Source organism: Canis lupus, chromosome 15 (genome assembly GCF_011100685.1).
Source record: "Canis lupus familiaris isolate Mischka breed German Shepherd chromosome 15, alternate assembly UU_Cfam_GSD_1.0, whole genome shotgun sequence".
Taxonomy (NCBI): domain Eukaryota; kingdom Metazoa; phylum Chordata; class Mammalia; order Carnivora; family Canidae; genus Canis; species Canis lupus.
The window spans coordinates 10479281-10503673 of record NC_049236.1 but is presented as its reverse complement, the minus strand read 5'-3'; the positions used below and the strand labels follow the sequence as shown (position 1 = coordinate 10503673).

The window sequence follows — 24393 nt, the reverse complement described above, 5'->3', positions numbered from 1 at the left end:
TAATAGTATTAGACAGTATTACTAGAATCTGTATGATTAACTGTTAAAAATCTGAATTCTCAATGTAGAAAATTCAGTAAAATAAGGTAAACTCACTTAAATTTTCAAAGAAATTCACTGTTTTAAAGTGTGGCAAGTAACTACTTCAGGACCCAAAATGGTGGAAAGACAGATTGTCACAAATAATTGTCATATTACCTGATAATTTCACAAACTATTTGTTGAAATGGAAAATGAGAAAGGATTTTTATTCTCATGACTACTTGCAACTTTCCAGTCTGACCTTTTTTATACTATTACTGCCTTTTCTTCAAATAGAAAGATAATGTAAGTGGAATGATTTGTAAAGAGCTTAAAATACCCCTCAATATCTAACTAGCTTAAATTAAAATCCAGGGCACCCAAAGGACATAAGTCATGCATTGTGAGGCAAGAGACCACAGAGCCAGAATGAACAAACACTTGCACAAGTATCGGTTTATCACCACTAACTTGCATGAACATATGGTCAATGAAGAGTTTATTTGAAATTCAAACTGCATCTAAGTTCTATTTTCTAATTCAATATTTAAAAAAGTATATTTTGTCTAGTTAAAAGCTGAAATCATCATGTCTTTTTCAACCCTATTTAATGGAAATTTCTCTTTGAGGGAAAAATATTACAAAAGCTTTTTTTATATACACAAGACTTTCAAAATTTAAAAATACCAAAAAATGGGCTGATTTTTCACCTATAACAAAATAGTAATTCCTACCCTGGAAAAAAATCAGGGGTTATTTTCTTCCTTTCCCTCATATATTGGTCAGAATTCATTCTTGGAACTATTAAACAATACTGAAAAGAGACTTCTAAAACTGATGACAGAAATTAATTTATAATTTAGGATATATGGAATCATTAAGCTTCCACATTAATAGCAAAAATTCTAACATTTATAAAATCATACTGCAAAATCATATCAACTTTGTATTTTTATTGTGTTGCAAACTGACTTTCAATCATACAACAAAAAAGGCATATACTTGAGTGTCACTGTGGGTTGCATGGCTGTAGCATAAGAGCATCTATTCCTCCTGAGTCATTCCCTTGGTCTCCAAATATTCCAGAGGTTGAAGAAGAAAAATCTTAGGATTAGGCTTACAGAGTGTGATCCTAGGCCCAGAGATTATAATACATATTCTTTTTTCTAAATTGTACAGAATAAAAGGGTCTACAAGCACCTGTCTCACAAAAAGCACTGATACTAGAAATCGCATTTATTTTGTCCTGGCACCTAGCATTTCAAAATATTATTTTTAAATTAATTAATTTAAAAGGGGGTGGGGGGAGAAAAAGAAGAAACCAAACTCTTGTGAAGAAATATATAAGAATATCTATCTCTACAAAAATATTTCTGGGACATTTGAAAAAGGTTTACTGTTTACAAGTCCTTGAAGCTTAAAATATATTTGATAATCTAAATAGCAGGCCATGGAGAACAGTTTCAGCCAACTGTGGCGCACAATGGCACATTTACAGAATTTTAAATATTTCTTTTAATAATTGATGTAGTCATTTTGAATCATTCTGCATAGGATATCAGGTGTGAGCAGATTGCATTAACGCTGCTTAAACATTTCAACTTGTCAGTATGGCCAACTCGATTTCGGAAATATTTGCAGTATTTTCCCATCGAAACAGTAATAAAGGCAAAATAAATATATGCCACTACTTTATAATCACCGAACATTAATGAATATTTTATGTCTTTTTAAATCTCCCTGTTTAATTTAAAAGGGTGAAATTAAGTCTCCTCCCTGCAATATGCCAATTATCTGTAAATCAAACAATAACTTGGCCATTATGCTCCTTTTTGTTAATATAAGAGAAGCTAATTTGAAAACACCGAATGACATTTTGACTATCAGTTTAATAGTCCTTTCTGCCCTCTTGTGGGAGAAAGTTGAAACACACTCAAACTATAGAAATGTTCAAAAAAACTGTAGAAAAAAATAGAAATTTTGGTTATAAAATTTCAATCAGAAAGAAAAATAAAACAGTGTATATTTATCCATCATGCATTATATTAGTCTTCAATTCAAAAAAGTAAATCAACAACAGAATGAAATTTATTTTGTATTATTTTTGCTTTTCTTGATTAAAATGGAGTTGTTACAAAAATAAATTTCCTTAATTACATCCAGTATATAATTTAAATTTTACTACCATGAAGTTACCAGAATAAATATGCAATAGAGTCATAGTTAAGCATTATTTCTAATGTAAAAACAACAATGATTCTCCAAGGAATTAAAAATTTAGAGACTAGAACACCCATTATTATAGAGGTTAAAATGAAATGGCAATCAATATGTTTAAAATCCTGGGGAAAAAATAACTCAAACTTACGATTCAAACTTGGGGCCAAGAAAAATATTAAAGATTTTAATTACTAATCAACAAACTATTCAAGTGATAAAGAGAGAAAATAAACTTCAAACAATGAGCTACTTATGCCAAATTCAGAAGTTGAAATTCATTGACAAAACATCCAAAAAGGAAACCATTAATATTCTAACCACTACCAAAACAATTCATATATGTCTGAAAAATGACTGGGTGAAATCAACTCATTCTTTCAATATGATATTAATAATTATCTTAAGCGATGTAGTCCAGGAAAAAATTTCTGAAATAATTCAAGTTAAGCATAATTAATTATCTTTATAAAAATTAGACAAACAATTGTTTTCACAACTAATAAGAGGTAATGTGTCATAATCATCATTTCAGTGTTTCTAAACATAAGTACTGTCAAAGCCTTATACATTTTTCTGCCATGGAGATAAACTACTGGCTTTCAAGTGGGTGGGGCCACAGGCAAAAAGGTACCTTAACTCTCTTGGGGGCAGTTCATTTTTGAAACAGTGGCCCTGGTTGGCCACACTGAGGAAAATATTGACACTATAAATAGACTCTTCTCAGATATTCCAAGCTAAAGACTGACAGTCTCCAAAAGCACCTCACGAATATTGCCTAACATTGGGATTGAGCTACTTAAGAAAATCCTCCTGAAACTCCTTTTGGAAAAAAGACAGGGTACACAATATAAATAATATATTTGAGAGCAACCTTTCAAATAAAATATAAACATGTTCGAAAATGCATGCTGTCAACAATTTCCAAATTAATATTTTGAATCATTACTAAAAAAACCATAAAATATATTATATAACAATGAGTTATTTTTAAGCAAGTTTTCAAGTTGACTATTTTAAGAGTTATCAAGAGCTCCCATTTACAACATCTATCTTTCTAGGTCAAGTCATTTAATATATCTACAGTAATCATTGATGCTCCAGTTAATTAAAATTAAGAACCCAATAATGAAACATAAAGAGAGTTTCCAACTAGAACAGATAAGCCCTCTTTAACAGGGTCAACATTAGCTATAATGAGCTACCTTTATTCCTTAGCTGTGAGACATAACTCACCTCTTGAATAGTACTGCTTCCTGAGAAGTTCAGGTTGTACTCCCGCTGGACTTCTCGGTGGGTGATGATCAGCATGAAGTTTTGATTTAATGACTCCTGCAGGGCACTGAAAGGGTTGAAAGAAAAACAAGGAACTCTGAGATGAACATGTTCTAGCTTGCTTTACAGCTAGCTGCAAAAACCCCAGGAGTACCATAACCTCCACACAGGCATGTCCGGGCCCAATGTTATCATCTTTGCAGCTCCTAAAGGCAAGAGAACATGCTGAGAGCAACCAAGGGGAGCTAATCTGTTAACTCTTTCTCTACCAAGGTGTTTTTAAACTTCAATTCTAAACATTTTGCATACATAAGAATTTTCTAGAAGATATATGCTATTGTCTAAGTATTTCCTCCAAGAGAATCAAATTTTTCAATTATATAAAATTCCAAATATGTTACTAAGATGCATATTCAAAGGCTTTAGTTCAAATCCAAGTGAAATGGTTTTAGAAGAACAGAAATATAAAACTCATGAATGTTGTATTAGATTAGAAATATGGTTTTAGTAAAAATTCAGAAGATACTGACATCTACTGAACTTTAATTGCTATATCAAAATTACTTCAAAATGTCTGTGCTTTCACTTAGGAATCAGAAATACATAGAATTTAGAAATTGGGGAATTAAGAGCAACATTAACCAAAAAATGTTAGAAAGGTATCAGAACCATGAAGAGTAAATGAAATTAAGCACATAAACTAAGAAACCTAAGTCATAGTTCTATTTGTTTATGACAATATTAATTTGTTTAAGCATTATCAACACTGAAAATAAAAATCTGCCTCTATTCTGTATGAATAATCTATACTGGCAGCCTTGAGTATAATTGTGCCATGCTTATGGAATTGGGAAAACAATTTCAGTATGGTATACAGTTCTAGCCTCCGTTACTCCTCCTTTGCTATTCTGTAACCATGTGATAAACATACATAAGATTAGGATTAGGCAGTTAATCTGTCTGTCCCGTTGTCTCCTATGGAGTTCCTAGATTAATTACAGACTAAAAATACCTAGGAAACAGCAATACATAGCATGAAATATTATTGATCAAAATCAAAGGAAATGATACCAAATTAAAAGAGTTTAAGTAGGATTCTTTGTCACTGTATCCTTAGCACTTAAGCATAATGCCTGTCACAGTGTAGATAAATATTTATTGAACAATGAATAAATTGTAAATTTCCAGAAAAAGTCTTATTCATCTTTGTATTTCACAAAGCAATACTGCTTTCTGGAAAACTACTAGGGGATTAAGATTTTGATTTTGATTCATGTAGTTATCACATTAAGTCAATGTCTGCATTATTCCATGTGCGAAAGAAACCAACCCAAATAAATGCATAGATTCTGTCCATTAAAAACTTCTCAGTCTAAGAAGGGTAGACAGATACATAAATAGCCAAAGTAAAATGTAATAGGTACAAAAAAAAAAAATAGGTAGGAACAGGTTGGGTGGGGTGGGGGGGTGAGATAATGAAAACTGAGAAGGAAGCACTTAACTGTCTCAGTGAAAGAGGGAAATGGTTAGGGAAAGCTTCAGAGGAGAAGAAAGATATAAGTTGAAATATAAAGGATAAGTAGGACCTTTGTGTTTGTCATTTGTAAGGCATGAAATTTTTGCTTCATTTGGGAAAGAGAGAAGGGTCGCACTTTTTAGACAAGGAAATAATAAGTAGAACAACACAGGACATTCATTCACTCAGTTGACATGTATTTATTGAGCACCTATCTAGGTTCTAACTGCCAGGGATACAGTAGTGAACAAGAAAAACATGATCCCTGCTTTCATGTAATTTACATTCCACTAAAGGAGACAGAAAATAACCAAATAAATGTTTTTTAGAGAATACTAAGTGTTGTGAAGGAAATAAAACAGATTACAATTAAAAAGTAACAGAGGGGCAGGATGAAGGGAATTATTTTCAACATAATAGTTAGGGAAGGCATCTCTGAGGAAGTGCCATTTAAGTTGAGGCTGGTATGATAAGAAAGAGATAGCAGCAGTCTGAGCATGTAGGTCCTTACAGACCATAGTAAAGAACTTGATATTTATAGTAATTGCAAGGGGAAACCACTGGAGGTTTTACGCAGGGAAATAGTTAAGAACTGACTTACGTTTACATGTATACAATATTATTCTGGCTGCCTGGGCTATGGTGAATAAAATGTAAAGGCAGGGAGAGTTAGGAGACTTAGGAGGCTAGTCCCAGCAAGAAGTGGTGACTTGAACTACTAGGGGCAAAGAGGGTGAAGAGCTGTCAGGTTCAGATGTCTTTTAGAGGTAGAAGCCAGACAAATTACTAATGAAATGAGAGAAAACATATTCCCAAGTTTCTGGTCTAAGCAAATGGAAGGAGGGAATTACATTTAACAAGGAAAACTGGGGTAAGAACAGGTTGGGTGGGGAAACTAAGAGTGAAGTTTTGGATATATTAAGTTTAAGATGCCTATTAGACATCTAAAAAGAGATCTCACGTACAGTTGTACACAGGTGATGGTCAACGAAGCCAGCTTACAGCAGAATTCATAGCACAAAGACCGTATTTAGATTTTGTGGGTGAAAGAAATAACCTAGAGAAATACATTGCTTAGAGAAAAGGAGAGAGGCCGGGATGGAGTCCTACACATTCCAATCATTTGAAATCAAGCAGAAGAGTCAGAGCAAAGGAGAATGATAAATGGTCAGTGAGTTAAGAGAAAGATCAAGAAAGTCTAGTAACTAGACTGCAGTAATTGTTTCGATTAGGAGGGCATGAGCAATTATGTCAAGTGATGTTGAGACATCAAATGCACTAAGGTCAGAAAAATCACATTTTCAGGAAATTGTGAAAAGTTCATTATGACTGCATGAGAAGAGAGTAATGAGGCTCAAATAGTAGGTTGGGTCAATGTTCAATATCTGTATATTAAGTTAATTTAGGGTCAAAGCGGCAAGTAACAGAAAGCCTACTTGGAGTTTCAAGGCCTTTCACAGGTAGACCTACTTCCCAACTATTCTCTAAAATTTGACTTTTGCTCTAGAGCTTGGCTAACTTCTACTTCTCATGACAGAAACATCACATCATACTCAATTCAATTTCTGTTCATGTTGTTCTCATCTTCCACAGCTACCCCACCAATACTACACAGCTTTCAGGCCAACTCATGGTCTACCATTTTTATTTATTTTAGACTCTCTCTTCTCTGAATTTCTCTATCATATAATTCATTTAATACTTAGTTATAGTATATTCTGTACAGTTTGCTTTGTTTCATGTGTAGAAGTCCTTAATTCAAGACTATTAGCCTTTTGAGGATAAATATCTTATTACTCATCAGTATTTCCCTTGGCAACTAGCATATTAAAAAGTGATATAACTGAATCCTATAAACAGTTATAGAATAGTTTTGCAAAAAAAAAAAAAGAATAGTTTTGCATGTTCTGAACTGCATATATATGGAACTACTAATTCTCATTTTTTGAGTCTGTGAAGTGCCACTTTATTCACAAAATGTGGATCAGAAAAGTTATGTAATTGCCCAAGGTCATGCAGCTACAAAAAGATGAAATCCAGTTTCTAAACTATCTTTAATTCCATGTTCTTTACACATCAGTATCCTACCTCCCAAAATGGCTAAGCTGCTTTGGAGATACAAAGATGAAGAGTTCACAATTAATTCTTTCTATAATTATTTGATTCTATTATTTGTAACAGTCAAGATAGACTATTCAGAATTTAAAAGACACCTGAGGACTGTGAAGAAAGACAGAACTTTGAAGTAATTTGAAGGATGGACAGTAATTTAACAAGTAGATATGCAGAATGATTTCAGGCACAGACCAATTTGAGCAGAGATGGAGACCAGAGAATATAGAGAAAAGTGTAGAAAGCAATGAGGAAGAAGTATAAGAAGATGTGAAGAAAGGTTTGTAAAAAAGAAAACTTAAAAAAAAAAAAAAAGAAAACTTTAAAAAATTAAAGACCACCAGTATGGGAGCTTGAAAAGCAAGGCTCAGAATTCTGCAAGTCTTGATTATTATATAGATCCTCCTTTATCTTTACATGTGAATCTACATACATCATTAATACTTTTAGTGCTTGCCTTTACACAATTGCTTAGGTATGTTTCTGATTTTGACTGGCAGACTTGTGCAATAACTTTGCAAAAAGGTTTGCCAGGACCAGTATTAACTGTCAGACTACTTTGGAAGAACATCACTTTTGGGGCATCTGGGTGGCCCAGCTGGTTAAGCGTCCAACTCTTGATTTCAGCTCAGGTACATTACAGAATTTACTGTAAATTCTCAGTTTCCTCTTCAGGAAAAGGATAATAATCCTTCATAGAACTATGAATACTAAATTTTAGAAAGCCAAGTGGGAATTTGCATTGCATGTTAGTTTTAAGTGGTTTCTCATAGAACTTACTGGAAACAGAATACTTTTGAGGGGTACCCATGCTTTAAAATCTTACAATGATAATGAAACATTAATAAAAGGATCTATGGGTGTTTCTGTGGCAGTAATTTTTCATGTTTTAATTCCATTCCTCCACAAGAGTTCATAAAGAATAAAACTTTTTTGATGCATTGAACACAATTGTATGTAATGCCTAATACTATCCAGACTCACTCACAATGTTCTTTTTTATACAGGTCTTGCTTGGGATTGATATAGTGTAGTCATGCTCCTTGTGAGAATTGTTCATCTGGAAGAGTAAGCTGAGGGTACTACCTGTGACCTCAGACTCCAGCCTGACTCATTCACTTAGCAATTAACAATGATGACTAGCCCTTAATGAGTTCTACTACGTATCAGGCATTAAGAACTTCACGTCAACTTTATGAAGTTAGGATTATCATTCTTCATTTTATGGAAGAGAAAACTGATGTTACTCTACTTGCCTAATGACACATACAAAATACACAAAATAAGTAAAAGTGATCCAGGTCTAACTCAAGATTTGTCCTCCAAGTCCTGGGGAAGGGAACCCAGTAAAATCACAGTTCTGCCTTCACTGAATTTATTGAGAGATTGGCAGACAAACTTACAACTCATCTTTAATACTGTTTGCTAAGAACTCTAATAACCACTTCTCCTAAGATGCTAAGGAAATAAAGAAGAAGAATTCCTAAATTTAACCACAGTGGCTTCCCACAGAGGCTGGCATGTGAACTGAGCAAGTTTTGTTTCTTGGTTTTCTCAAAGGGTTTGGGGAGGTGGGGATTGAAATAGGGCTAAAAGCTGTAAAGAATTTACTGTGGTGATTGGCATAATTTGCAAAGGCTTTATTGCTAAAATATTATCTAGGCAACTGATTCTAGCTATAACTCAGCAGAATGAAGTGAGTCCTCACCTTAGCTGTTGCACCTAGGAGCAATTTTCTAAGTGTCTTCTAATGGTTGATTAGGATAGTTAGCCTCAGTTAATTCACCTTCAAGCAGCTTCTCTTTTACCTTCAAAATGCAAAGTCATTCATGCTACTTCAACTTTTGACCTTTAGAGTGGCTCTGAGGATGACTGCCAACCAAAGTGGGTAGGTGAGAAATAACATGAAACGATTTTTTTAATAGTATGTTTTCTCTTCAATTAGAGGTAGAAGGATAGGTATAGGCAAATGTACAACCTTCTGGAAAACAATTTGAATTTTCACCCAAAGCAAGAAATGGTTTCAATAGAACATCTATTCTCATTGTAAAGTTTTAAATTTTTTATTCATCATGATTTTCCTTTCGGTTAAAAATATTTGCATTTACCAACAAGAAGATGATTTCGTTTCTATAAACAGACAAAGGCTCTTAAAACTTACCATTACCCTACCTTCAAACTCAGAGTGAAATTAATGTTTAAACCATAATAAGAATCACATACACTGTTCCAAGCTTTAAGCTAGTGGCTATTTGGCAAGCCCGGGTGGCTCAGCGGTTTAGCGCCGCCCTCAGCCCAGGGCGTGATCCTGGAGACCCAGGATCAAGTCCCACGTTGGGCTCCCTGCATGGAGCCTGCTTCTCCCTCTGCCTGTGTCTCTGCGTCTCTCTCAATCTGTCTCTCTCATGAATAAATAAATAAAATCTTTAAAAAAAAAAAAAAAAGCTAGTGGCTATTTGCAAAAAAAATACAATACAGTATAATACAATGAACATTAACATTTTTAAGCAATTAGTAGACATAGTGCATGATATTTTCATATATACCATCTCATAATTCCCCTAACCAGCTTCTTCATTTTAAAATTGGTAGGCAGAAGGGGAGTCTCGGTTGCAGGGGGCGGAGGGGGGTGCGGGGCAAATGCCTGGGTGGTTTAGTCAGTTGAACTTCTGAGTCTTGATTTCGGGTCAGGTCATGGTCTTGGGGTTGCAGGATCAAGCCCCACATCAGGCTCCACACTCAGCACAGAATCTGCTTGGGATTCTCTCTCTCTCTGTCCTTCCCCTCACTCACATTCTCTCCCTCTAAATAAATAAATAAGATACTTAAAATTGGTGGGGAGGATACAAGAGCAGGAACTATAGCAAGGAAGCAGGCAGGCAGGCCAGCTGGCTGGCCACTCAAAATTCTCAGTATTATAACGAAGCATTAATATTGAAGTCACCAATGCAATTCTAGAAACAGTTCCAGTAGAACATCTTTTCTCTGCTTTCTTTTTTGTCCACAAGTCTTACACTTCTAGTGACCTTTCATTAGCAGAATGTCCATCTCTGCCTGGGAAGATTCTATTCCAATTTAACTATGAACATTTATCAGATAGAGAAGCCATCTATAAAATACCTGTGTTCTAATAAGTGCCAATTTCATTTTAATTCACTGGGTTGGTTTAACATATTTTTACATTACTCTCCAGTTTTTTTTATAAGGGGAAAATAACATATAGCAAATTTTAACACATAGGCCCCAGTAAATAAATTTGAAGCCACATTTTATTTTAAGATTTATTTATTTATTCATGAGAGACACACAGAGAGACAGGCAGAGACATAGGCAGAGAGAGAAGCAGGCTTCCTGAGGGGTGCCTGATGTGAGAATCAATCCCAAGACCCTGGGATCATGACGTGAGCCAGAGGCAGACATTCAACCACTGAGCCACCCAGGCGCCCTGAAGCTACATGCGAACATAAAAAGCCATAAATTACTAGACTTTGTGATCAGGTATTGATAAAAGTAACATTTTGAAATAATGAAGTATAACAGTCTAACTCAGTCTTGAGTTTATTTCACATTGAGAGAATACTTTAGTGATCCACTTATGCAGAAAGCACATGGCTATTTAATATGTATGATGCAGTGACTTTTCAAGGTTAACTTAAAGCTGCATTATGGTAATGAAACAATCTTTTGAGCATCATGTAGTTATATACCTATTGTTAATTCCTGATTAAAATGAGGAATGGCTTTCTTCCTGCCAAATAGCAGGCCCATTTCATAGGGTAGCACAAAAGTAGGCAAAGTATCTTGCATCAAGAATAATAGTAATTTTTTTTTTTTTTTGGAGAATAATAGTAATTTAAGGATTTCCTTTCCAGCAATTCCTTGAATCAAGAATCCTCTCTTAAATTCTTAGGCTACCAAAAGATTTGGCCAGGCTACACCATAGCCTAACTATTAAAATAGTTACCAGTTCTAAGGGAAACACTGTTTATACTTTATAGTATAAATTCATCAAGATTAAACAACGGAACTAGGAAGCACAACAAATTCAGACTGAGGTTTCAGGAATCTTATGCCCTGAATGTCTGTGTCCCACCCTTCCTCCCCCACACCCCACTTCCACTAAATTCACAAACCAAAAGCCCTATCCCCACTGTGATGGTATTTGCAGGTAGGGCCTTTAGAAAGTAAGTTTAGAAAAATCATGAGGGTGGGGCCCGTAATGTAATTAGTGTCCTTAAAGCAAGAGAGATAAGAGCTTTTTCTCTCTCTGCCAAGTGAGGACACAGCAAGAAGGCAACCACCTGTAAGCTCTCTCCAGGAACCAAATCTGCCAGTACCTTGATCTTGAACTTCCCAGCTTCAGAACTGTGAGAAATAAGTATCTGGTTTAAGCCACCCAGTCTATGGTATTTTGTTATAGCAGCCTAAGCTGACTAATATAAGGGCTTTTTAGAGTTTCCGCATTCATAGTAGCATGTAAACAGCTGCTATCAATTGAACACAAGCTTCTACATGGATATGAACCATATATATAATATTTTATATTTTAATATTTATATATTTTGATATATTAATTTTAACATTTATATGATATATAAGTGGATGATATATCCAAATTTTAATATTTATATTAAATCATATTAATATTTATATATAATATATAATGGATATGATATATCCAAATTTTGTATATATATATGTATTATACATATATATCTCCAAATTAAAATCTCACTCATTAAAATCCATGGTAGAAAACAACATGCTTTTGTCAAAACTCATATAACTGGGAGAAACAAGAAATATGCATTTTTGGTTGGGGTATGGGCAAAATGGGTTAAAGGGAGTAAGAGATACAGGCATCCAGTTATGTAATGAAAAACAGAAATAAAAAGAACAGTGTAAGGAACATAGTCATCGATATTGTAATAGCATTGTATGGTGACAGATTGTAGCTACACTTCAGGGGAGCACAACATAATGTATAAACTTATGGAATCACTATACTGCACACCCTGAAACTAATGTAACATCCTGTATCAACTACACTCAAATAAAATTTTTTTTAATTGTAAATAAATTTGTAAAAAACAACTGTGCACTTATTGTATGTAAATTATCTCTATAAAAAATATAAACCATAAAAATATACTTGAACAATCTGATAATTACCATTCTTAAAATTAAATGGGTCCCAATTTTTTTTAAAGATTTTTAAAATTTATTTGAGATAGGGAGAGACAACATGAGTGGGAGGGGGCGGGGGGGGAGTGCAGAAGGAAAAGCAGGCTCCCTGCTGAGCAGGGAATCCAACAAGGTGCTCAATCCCAGAACAGCAGGATCATGACCCAAGGGGATGGCAGATGCTTAACCAACTGAGCCACCCAGCCATCCCTGGGTCCCATATTCTTAATTTCAAAAATACAACATGTTTTTTTAATCAATGTAAATGGAAACCATGGATTTGTTGCCACTGCTAGTTAATAATACTGTATGTCCAGTGACACATGGTTTGTTGACAGTGAAATCAAACTTCTCAAATCAATGTTGTGTATGTACTTACATACACACCACTACAGGTATCAAAAATATCTCCTGTTTCATTCCTGCTATGTATGCTATTTCTTTTCTTGTAATAGATATTTAAAACAAAAATATCATTGTAAAATAATAGGCTTAAGGGGTTCATTTCCAGTAGATTTTATTTCTTAAAATATGATCTGAATTTGAAACAAAAACAGTAATTTCTTTCAAATTACTGTGAGTTTTTATTAGAAAAATGTAAATAATAATCTTGGAATATGCTATTGCATTTCCACTAATATTTTATATCTTTCCAAAAGGTCTCTTTTTTGTTTCTGGGAATATTTTATAACCTACAATGATCTTTTTATCCTTTCAGATATATCAAGATTTTAAATTAAAAAGCATCACACATGGCAATTTAAATTTCCATTCTAAACTTAAAGAGTCATATGAGCTCTTGTCAACAAAAGACCAAATTTACTATAATTATGGATTATTTACACTAAAACAAAATAAGAAATCAATATGTAAATGTAATGTTTGTTGTAGCTAATGCAGGCAGCAATGACAGATTAGGTTCAAATAGCAATCAGTTTGGAAATCTGGCACATATGTAAATGAGTTAGGGACTTGATGTTTACATTTGACTGTATTTCATTCAGGATTTTTAAATTATCTCAGGAACACCATAAAAATAAAATGTTAATCTTTCAACTATAAATACAACTTGAGCCCTCATCGTAACTGAAGCTAGGATTTGCTCCTGTCCAGCTAAACTAACATGATACTAATAACTCTGAGCTACAGATTACATCATTCTTAATTAACACTCTGCTACAGTTGTTAACATCCTCCAAGACACATCATGTTATCATCACCACAAGTTTTGTAACAATCTTAAAACCACGTTTAACGAAGGCTGGCCTCTTACTCTGCAGCTACTTTTAATTGCTTTTTTTGCTGGCAATTAAATATGTCTAGATAAACAAACATTTGGTTTCACATAATTTTAATAACATTTTTCATGATAATTTCAAGTTCAGGTGTCTTTATGTCTATAATTACTGTTTATCAATATAGTGATATACTGGATACAGCAAACTGTATTAACCAAAGTATATAAGATTAATCAAAATGTGGTAATTAGTGGTGATAGTGATATATTGTGATCTATCAAGTAGTTTATAGCAAAACTGTCAAAACATAATTCTAGCCATGTAGACAAAATGGAAAAAAGCAAAAAAAATTACGTTTACAGATGTATTGATTTTTGTTTCATGAATTAGTGACCAAGACTCTGACTCTTCATTAAATCAACTATAGAGAATACCTGCAATTCCTTTTCAAAGTGTGATGTTAACAAGCTAATCTCAGTAGTCACCAACCTATCAATAGTCAGTAAACTGTATAAATGGGTTTGGTACATCAATCCAATTAGATGTGTTGGGAACTCCATCAATGCTTTAATTGGAGACAAGTTTCTTCTTTCATTCAGGATGCATAACTTCAGGGAAATATCCTCTTCTTAAAATGAGCCACTTTTCAGTAACCCCTTATTAAGAAACATTTACAAACCTATATTTCCTAATTTTACTTTTATAAACTCTAATAATGATACTTGCTAGAATTAAATTCAACTTGAACAGAGTCACAATAATGTGCCAGAAACATTGCTTACATTCATTTATTCTCGAAAAATGATGAGTTAAAGAATGATATATCAAGCAGCACCTGGATGGCTCAGTAATTGAGCATCTGCCTTTGGCTTAGGTTGTGATCCCAGGGTCCTGGGATGGAATCCCGCATTGGGCTCCCCATAGGGAGCCCGCTTCTCCCTCTGCATATATCTCTGCCTCTCTCTCTGTCTCTCATGAATTAAAAAAAAAAAAAAAAGAGATATATCAAATAGATATCAATTATAATGATTACAATACTAGTAAAATATTTTTACAGGTAACTATCCTTTGTAAAAACAACAACAAAAAAGTTATTTTGTAAAACATTTTGGAAGAAAAAATTAATTGATTCATTCAGAACATTTACTTACATACATGAAGTTTTCAGAAAACTGTCACATATAGGCCATTTAAAGTCTCTCTCTCTCTCTCTACTACACTGCTAAAATCTCATGAATGCTTATCAATAAAAAGCCACCATGATGAAGACATACTCAGGGGCACCCAGCTGGCTCAGTCACTTAAACATCTGCCTTCAGCTCAGGTCATGACCCATAGTCCTGGGATCAAGCCCCACTCATCTGGCTCCCCCTCAGAAGGCAGACTGCTCAGAAGACAGTTTCTCCCTCGCTGGTGCTCTCTAAAGTGCTCTCTTAAATGAAGAAATAAAATCTATAGATAGATAGATAGATAGATAGATAGATAGATAGATAGATAGAAAGAAAACACACTCCTAGAACACCATTTCAAATGACATCTCTCAGCAAATTATTTAAAAGTTAAATTCTATTGTGTTTCTTTTTCCTAGTTGAAAATAAAAATACTTAGCCAAAAAACTCCCCCATTGAAAGCTGTTTGTCTCTTCCTAAAAGAGCTGCATCACTTTGTCTTATCCATTTAAAGGATTTTTTGAATGTCTACTTTACGTGTGAATTAGGTTGAAATGAGACTCTATGTTGAGGATCATACTCACTCTAACCTTTCGAACAGTGTTCAGAAGCACTACAAAGAATGTTTTGGAGTTAAGAATTCTATGACAGCCAAGTCCTGGCTCATCCATTAACTAGCCCTGTGGCCTGCCCAATGCTCACATGTGCTCTTTTTTTTTTTTTTTTAATTTATTATTTATGATAGTCACAGAGAGAGAGAGAGGCAGAGACACAGGCAGAGGGAGAAGCAGGCTCCATGCACCGGGAGCCCGACATGGGATTCGATCCCGGGTCTCCAGGATCGCGCCCTGGGCCAAAGACAGGCGCCAAACCGCTGCGCCACCCAGGGATCCCCTCACTTGTGCTCTTATTTAATCACATTACTTCTCTCCAAAGCCCTAGTAGGCCAAAATTATCAACCTGAACATTCTGGGTAAAGAAGCCAAGGCCTAGACTATTTAAGTTCTCCTTTCTGTACCTTAGTTCTTCCAATCATAAAATGGGACTGGATTAGATGATTGCTTTAGCTCCTTCCAAAGAGGATATTCTTGAGCTTTCCTCTCATTCTAAGTCAGAGCTCTTGTAGATGTGACTCTTCTTGTACTAAGGAAATATACCAAAAACAGAAATAGTAGGATACATCCCAAGAGTGAGAAACATTACAAGAAGTAAAATTGTGCAGAGATTGTTAGGTGTTGGGGAAATAGAAGTAGGATGAGAGTTATTTGGAGGCATTCTCGGAATGTCCTTCAAATAATTGAATCCCACAAATTATCTCTCTTAGTTTGGGTAATGGAGGTAGATGAGTGTCTAGGAAGGTCTCAGTACTGGGTGGGAAAGACTGGAATGAGAAAGAAAAAAGGGGGATCCCTGGGTGGCTCAGTGGTTTGACGCCTGCCTTTGGCCCAGAGTGCGATCCTGGAGTCCTGGGATCGAGTGCCGCGTCGGGCTCCTGGCATGGAGCCTGCTTCTTCCTCTGCCTGTGTCTCTGCCTCTCTCTGTCTGTCTCTCGATCATAAATAAATAAATCTTTTTTAAAAAGAGAGAGAAAGAAAAAGGTATATGATGTTTACATGAGTATCAATACACCTCTTAACTAGAACCAAGGCTAGGAGCACAGGTGGATACTTATTACCACAACTGCTGGATGGTTACAAGGAGCTAGAGACAGAAGAGGAATACTTCAATCCTTCCCTTATCATACCATGCCTAATGGGTATGGTGAAGCACATATCAAATGTGGCGTTAGAGACGTCAAGGATCCTGAGAAGAATGTTTCATCTGCTTTTCTTCAAACTTCTGCCTATGCACATAAGGAGTATACTACTTCTGCCCACGCCACTTCTTCACACAAAGGATGTCTTAGTAAGAAAATTTACAGCATTTCCCCCTAATCTAAACTTGTTTCTCCCAGAGAAAAGACAAGAGACTACTGCAATTATTCACAAGGTCACACTGTACTAGGTTACGCTTCACAGAAGGCAGAGACTAAAAACCAGCAGCTTCTCTTTCACTTTTTACAGCCTAGTGCACTGAATTCCCTCCCACTTCTTATCCTCTGTGGTAGATACATCTGAACAAAGCTTGTCATTCATTCCTACTGTGACTGGGTTGGTGATGCAAGGCCTACTGTACCAGGCCATCAGGTTCTGAAGACCCAGTCATAACTTTTTCTATAGGCTACCTGAGTATGTGGGTCCTAAGATTTAGATTTGCAGTGAAAGGTAAAAGACTCTACCCAGGATTCAAGTCTAAACCACATGTTCTATTGGATGCTTGTCTGGCCATTAAAGCAGTTTTGTTTTCTAATTTAAATACTAATTTTTATGAGTATAGTCCACTGATTAGAACCCTAGAGGAAAGGAAGAATGAGTGGCACCACAGACGCCTAAGAATCTAGAAGAATCTCTATTTTCTTGTAGTATCTGAAGCCCAAGCAGAGGAGCGACCTGCCTATCTATGGTCTTATGGTGATTCTGTGACACAGCTGGGGCTACAACTCAGACATCTTGACTCATTATTCCTTAGTTCCTTCCACAGCACCCAATGGAAAATATAATACCCTACTCCTGCTTAATTCAAGACTACCATCACCTGCTTTCCCACCAATGGTTTTTCCAAGGATTAAAAAAAAAAAAAAAGTGAGCCATATATATTAACACCAGTAGTATATTCAACTCACAAGAGTCCAAATTAGCACCCTGGACTTACCCTTGCTTATACAATAGCAATTAATTCAAAGATATAGTTAACAGCAACTTCATGACTCAGACACAAGAAGACCATATGCTTGAATGCATGACCAGAGCTCAAAAACACCTTCACAGAAGTCATTAAAATATTAACAGGAGCCATCCTCCCAGTATAAAAGGTCAAAGTTCAATAGCAAGACTCAATTACTAACTGTAAAAGGGACAACTATATAAAGGATACCTTGTTCTGTCACCTTTCCATAAAATGAAGAAAATTCATATAACTAAACTGGCAGACATTTTCATCACTTATTAGAACAAGATCAAAGCAAGCTGAAAAGACGACCTTATTACCAAGACATTCTCTAAGACCTTTTCTAGCAAGTGATCACTAGTAAGACCAAATTCAAAAATATACAACCTTCTCCAATTATATTTATTAATGACCTGAAAGCTTCACCACTATTTCCCTTACCTACAATACTTTTTCTTCTGCTCTTCACTTGAATGGCTTCTCAACCATTCACATTTCAGCTTAAACAGCACGTCTTCAGAAAGGCTCTTCCTGAGCTTACAACCTACAGTCACCACTCAATTCTTATCATGTCACTCTATTTCAGTTTTCTAGAAAGCATTTATTACCACCTTATATTTTTTCTTATTTTTTAAATAATTTGTTGCCTGTCGCCCCACCTCTACATATACTATATTGTAAACCCCATGAAAGCAGGTACTGTGTCACCTTGTTCCTCACTGTATCCCTAGTACAATCCCTAGAACAATAACTTAATTGTATCCCTAGTACAATCCCTAGAACAATAACTTAACACACTGTAAGACAGTACTCAATTGACATCTAGTAAATAAGTGAATAACTGATATCCTGCAGGAATAACATTTGGGTGGACTCTCAATTTATCTGAAAAATATTTTATGATAAATTTAACAGTTAGTAAAACAACCAACAACCAATGGAGAGACTATGGATGCGTGGAGCAAAAATCACATTCCTCAATTAGTCATGAAACTTTTCATATTCTTTACAACAAGGACTTGTTGTTAAGGGCCTTTTATGGGACTCCTGGTGGTCTCAGTGGTTGAGCGTCTGCCTTCGGTTCAGGGCGTGATCCTGGAGTCCTGGGATTGAGTCCCATATTGGGCTCCTTGCATGGAGCCTGTTTCTCCTGTCTCTGCCTCTCTCTCTCTCTGCCTCTCTCTGTGTTTCTCATGTTTAAATAAATAAAAATCTTAAAAATAAAAAAAGGCCTTGTACATACATGTTACTTCATGAGCTGAGGGGGATACTCATTAATAATGTTCTTGCTAGGGATGCCTGAGTGGCTCAGCAGTTGAGCGTCTGCCTTTGGCTAAGGGCGTGATCCTGGTCCTGGGATCGAGTCCCACACTGAGCTCCCTGCACGGAGCCTGCTTCTCCCTTTGCCTGTATCTCTGCCTCTCTCTGTGTATCTCTTATGAATAAATAAAATCTTAAAAAAAAAAAAAAAAGAATGTTCTTGCTTTTCACAGCTCAAGATCTGGCTGAAGAAGATAGCCAACCAGAAATAATACTAAGGAAACTAGTCTCAGAGAGGAAAAATGTTGTCTGACACCAAACTGTAGGGCAAATACAGAATGACTAGCCTATGTGTTCTATTAAGCCAGAGTTCCTTCCATTATTCCATATTTTGATGAGAAAAACCATGAGGAACATCGGACAAAAATAAGGCTAACCTCATGCCAAGAAGTGAAGATTGTCTAGTTCATTACATTTATGAGACATTTTTAAGATCTGTTCCCCAAATATGTAATCTCTGTTCTGCATGATGCTTCATATCCCACCACTAAAACTTGACTCCTTAGCTATGGTCTTTAAGAGGCAAGTATCTTTAGGAATGTGTCATTTTACAATATTTATTCTACAAATATTTCTAAGTACCTAGTATGTTTTAAGCACTCTTTTAGCTGCCAAGGATACAGCAATGAACAACAACAACAAAAAAGTCCCTGATTTCTTGTAACTTTACACTGTGATGAGGAAGACGGACAAGAAATATGAATATGAATATACTGAATGTATATGAATGTAATGTATTGCAATGATAAAGAAAGATAAAGGAAGAAAGTAAGACAGAGGGATATTTTAGACAGGAGGATCAAGAAAAGCCTCTCTGAGGATATGATATTTGAGTAGAGGACTACTCTAGTAGAAATGACCGAGTTGATTACTGGTGGAAGATGATTCCAGGCAGGGGAATAGGCGAATGCTCTGAAGTAGAATCACACTTAGAATTTTTAAAGAAAAGTAAGTAGGCCAGTGTGGCTGGCAAGCTATGCGCCAGAAGGAGAGTAATAAGAGATGAAACGAAGAGGAAGGTCAGAATAAGATGATGCAAATTCTTTAGAGGTCAGAGTAAGGAACCTGGATTCTATTCTAAGTATGATGAAAAGCTACTTGAGGGGTTTGAGTAGGGTAGAAACACAATCAAGTCATGTTTTGCCAAAAAGAGCTATTGGTTCATTTAAATCTTAGTAACAGGGCAGCCCAGGCGACTCAGCGGTTTAGCGCTGCCTTCAGCCCAGGGTGTGATCCTGGACACGGGGGATTGAGTCCCACATCGGGCTCCCTGCATGGAGCCTGCTTCTCCCTCTGCCCGTGTCTCTGCCTCTCTCTGTGTCTCTCATGAATAAATAAATAAAATCTTAAAATCAATCAATCAATCAATCTTAGTAACACCATTTGAATTTGGAGATGCCATTTGAAGGTGGTGGATTAGAGACAGGGAAAAAAAGAGATCATTACATGGTAAAACTGAGAGGGGGCAAAGAAAAGTTTGCTTATTTTTATTATCTCTGGTTACAAGTTGAGATAATTTTTTCTTATACTATCTTTTTCTGGTTTTGGTATCAAGATTCTATGAGCACTATAACATAAGATAGACAGCAATCCCTCTGGGAAGAATGTATTTAAGATTGGACTATCCTATTTCATGAAGATTTAGTAAGACTTCATCATGGAAATTCTCTAGGGTAAGAGAGGAGGAAGGAATGATATTACTCAGCCATTAGAAACGACAAATACCCACCATTTGCTTTGACGTGGATGGAACTGGAGGGTATTATGCTGAGTGAAATAAATCAATCAGAGAAGGACAAACATTATATGGTCTCATTTATTTGGGGAATATAAAAAATAGTGAAAGGGAATAAAGGGAAAAGGAGAAAAAAAGAGTAGGAAATATCAGAAAGGGAGACAGAACATGAGAGACTCCTAACTCTGGGAAACAAACTAGGGGTGGTAGAAGAGGAGGTGGGAGGGGGGTGGGGGTGACTGGGTGATGGGCACTGAGGGGGGCTTTTGGTGGGATGAGCACTGGGTGTTATTCTATATGTTGGCAAATTGAACACCAATAAAAAAAAATTTATTTAAAAAAAGGAATGGTATATCAAATTTCTGACTGTTAATTCAGTTTCTTTAATGGTTATCATTTTTTCAGGTTATACTAATTTTAGTACTTTTTATATGGAACTCTCCATTTCATCTAAATTTCAGATTTTTATTGGCATAAAGATATATATTTTATTATTATATATATTTTTGTTTTCAAACAATGTATTAGTTTCCCTTTTGTGTAATATTAATTTAATAGTTATTTTATTAATTAAGAAATCTCTTCTGAATCTACAGCTAAGTCCCCTTATACATACTTGATATTTTTCTTATTTTTTCCTGGTTTGACTTTCCAAGCAAAGAGTTATTGCTGTTGATTACCTCTATCAATAATTTCTGCGATTTTATCTTTCTTTCCTTCTATTTCCTTCTGACTCACTCTGCTACTTCTCTAATTCCTTAAGTTGAATAACAATTCAATTGTTTTCTATCTTTTCTGTCTTCCAATTAGTGGACTTAGATTACACATTTCCTTCTAAATACCACTTTTTCAAAGTTTTAGTATCTAGCACTCTCGTTTACATTCACTTCTAAATATATCTAGTAGTTGCTATTATGATTTCGTTTTGACCCATAATTTTTATTTATTTATTTATTTTTAAAGATTTTTTTTTTTTTAATTTATGATAGTCACACAGATAGAGAGAGAGAGAGAGAGAGAGAGGCAGAGACACAGGCAGACGGAGAAGCAGGCTCCACGCAGGGAGCCCGATGTGGGATTCGATCCCGGGTCTCCAGGATCGCGCCCTGGGCCAAAGGCAGGCGCTAAACCGCTGCGCCACCCAGGGATCCCCTGACCCATAATTTTTAAATAAATTATTTGTAGTATCCAAATATATGGAGAATCTCAAAGATATCTTTTACTTACTTCACCTCTAATTTTAATGCATAATGGTCAGAGAATAAGGTCAGTACAATAGTGATTCTTTGATACTGGCTTTGAGTTCTAGTACATAGCCAATTTTCATCAGTATTCCATTTGTGTTTAACTCAAGCTATTCAAATCTTCCATAGCCTGCAAAGATATATTTCTTAATTCATTAGTTTCTGAAAGATGTTTGTATATGATTGTGGTTGATCTCGTTCTCCTTATAATTCTGTCAATTTTGCTGGTTTGTGCATACAAGTTCACAACTGTCCTATCTTCCTGATAAACTGGCCCTCATTGCTATTTGCCTTAAATTCAATTTTATGTGATAGTAATATTGCTACACATTCTTTTAACTAATATTTGGGTAGAATATCATTTTCTGACCCTTTATTTTCCCTTTTCTACGCCATTTCTTCAAAAGATGATTCTCTAGTAAACAACATACAGTGGACAATTCTTAAAATCCTATTTGAGAGCTTTTATCTTTAATAGCAGAGTTTAATATTTACTGAGATTTTAATATACTTGATTTTTTTTCTGCTATCATATTTTCTGTTCTATACTCTCCTTGTTTTCCAGAGCTTCTTTTTTCATACTATTGCTTGCTAATGTATTAACTAAGTTTTCCCATTCTCTTTTTTCTTCTAGAAGTATTCAGGTTATTTTTCTTTACCATTATTCCTTTTAGTTAAAATATTTAGTCTGTATTAGAAAAAACATAAATCTAAAAAAAGAAAAAGAAAAAACATAAATCTTAGTATAAAGTTAATCAGAATCTCTAGCATTCTTCAAGTAAGAACCTAAATGAACTCCCAATAACTACTCTTTCTCGGTCACACTACCCTGAACTTAGTTTCCTAATCTGCAAAATGTGGTTAATAATATTTATGGTTTACTGTGAGAATATAATAATATATATGAAGGACTTGGCAAAACGCTTGTCTTCATAAATGGTAATCATTTTGTCACTGTCACTGACCAGACACTTTAACTTCATATTTCTTTAACATTCTTATTCTTGTAACTATTACCTATCTTCTATTTCAGTATTATATGTAATTTTTACTTTGTTGCCAACTTTTACTGTAATAGCTCTAAAATTAGGAACCCAGAAATTTTGTCCATTTCCTTCAATCTTCTATCTTTCCTACTGTCCCTAAATCTGCTAGCTAACTTCATTTCAAATATTTAATTCCTGGACTCTACTCTGTCTCTCTCTGCTATGGACTGAACTGCATTTTCCCCTTTCCCAACCAGAATTCTTATGTTGAAGCCCTAATACTCAATATAACTATTTGGAGACAGTCTTTAAGAAGTAAGGAGGGGGCAGCCCCGGTGGCGTAGCGGTTTAGTGCCGCCTACAGCCCGGGGTGTGATCCTGGAGACTCGGGATCAAGTCCGACATCGGGCTTCCTGCAGGGAGCCTGCTTCTCCCTCTGCCTGTGTCTCTGCCTCTCTCTTCGCTCTCTCTGAATGAATAAATAAATAAATCTTTAAAAAAAAAAAAAAAGAAGTAAGGAGCGATGCCTGGATGGCTCAGCGGTTGAGTGTCTGCCTTCAGCTCAGGTCCTGATCCCCAGATACGGGATCGAGTCCTGCATCAGGCTCCTCACGGGGAGCCTGCTGCTCCCTCTGCCCGTGTCTCTGCCTCTCTCTGTGTGTCTATCATGAATAAATAAATAAAATCTTTTAAAAAGAAGAAGAAGAAGGAGGAGGAGGAGAAGGAGGAGGAGGAGGAGGAGGAGGAGAAGAAAGATTAAATGAGATCATAAGGGTGGGGTCCTAATCCGACAGAAATGGTGTCTTTATAAGAAGAGGAAGAAAGACCAGAACTCACTTGCTCAATCGCACACACCTGCTATCTTCTTTCTCTCTATCTCAGCCATGTGAAGACACTGCAAGAAGGCAGTTGTCTGCAAGCCAGGAAAAAAGCCTTTCCAAAAACCAAACCTTGCTGGAAACTTAATCTTGAAACTTCCAGCCTCAAGAATTGTGAGAAATAAATGTCTGTGATTTAAGCCACCCAGTCTATGGTATTTTGTTACAGTAGCTCAAGCTAAGCCACTACTGTACCCTTTTTGGCCAATAGCTCTTTTTTGGTTTTACTTTTTCAAATTTTCCCTATCAGCTGTCTCTTTCTCCTAATATTTTTAATTCTCCAGTCTCTTGTCCCTACTCATTCCTCAACTTCTTCCCTTCACAGTCAACTTTTCTGAAATAACAGTAACTCCAATTCCTCATTTCTCCCATATCCCTTAACATCTACTATAATCTGGTTCTCATGCTTATCTACCAAAAATAATCTCAACAAAGTCATCAATTAATATGCCAAACTCAATGACCTTTCAAGTAATTATCATTCTGGTGGAATACACTGACTATTTTGCACAACTGTATACTTGAGACCAAAAATATAGGCCCTAGTACAGATTTCTAAGGATTTTCTCACTTCTAGACATACGACTTTGAATTACATATGGACATACACACCAGTGAAAAGCTCCACTGGCAACTAGGTCATGTGGGTTGATAAACAGATATTTGTGTCATCTATACATATTTGTTTATGATAGACAGAGAGAGAGAGAGAGAGACAGAGACACAGGCAGA

At 35.6% G+C, this 24393-nt stretch overlaps 1 protein-coding gene across 2 annotated transcripts in view; it reads right to left on the bottom strand.

Moving 5' to 3' along the window:
• The window catches only part of FAF1 (Fas associated factor 1), a 461021-nt gene that overhangs the window by 229809 nt on the left and 206819 nt on the right, over nucleotides 1-24393 (bottom strand). For both annotated transcript variants that reach the window (XM_038558075.1, XM_038558076.1), the window contains exon 7: nucleotides 3475-3580. In XM_038558075.1, the coding sequence (XP_038414003.1) occupies nucleotides 3475-3580 (106 nt within the window). The remainder of the gene's footprint in view (nucleotides 1-3474; nucleotides 3581-24393) is intronic.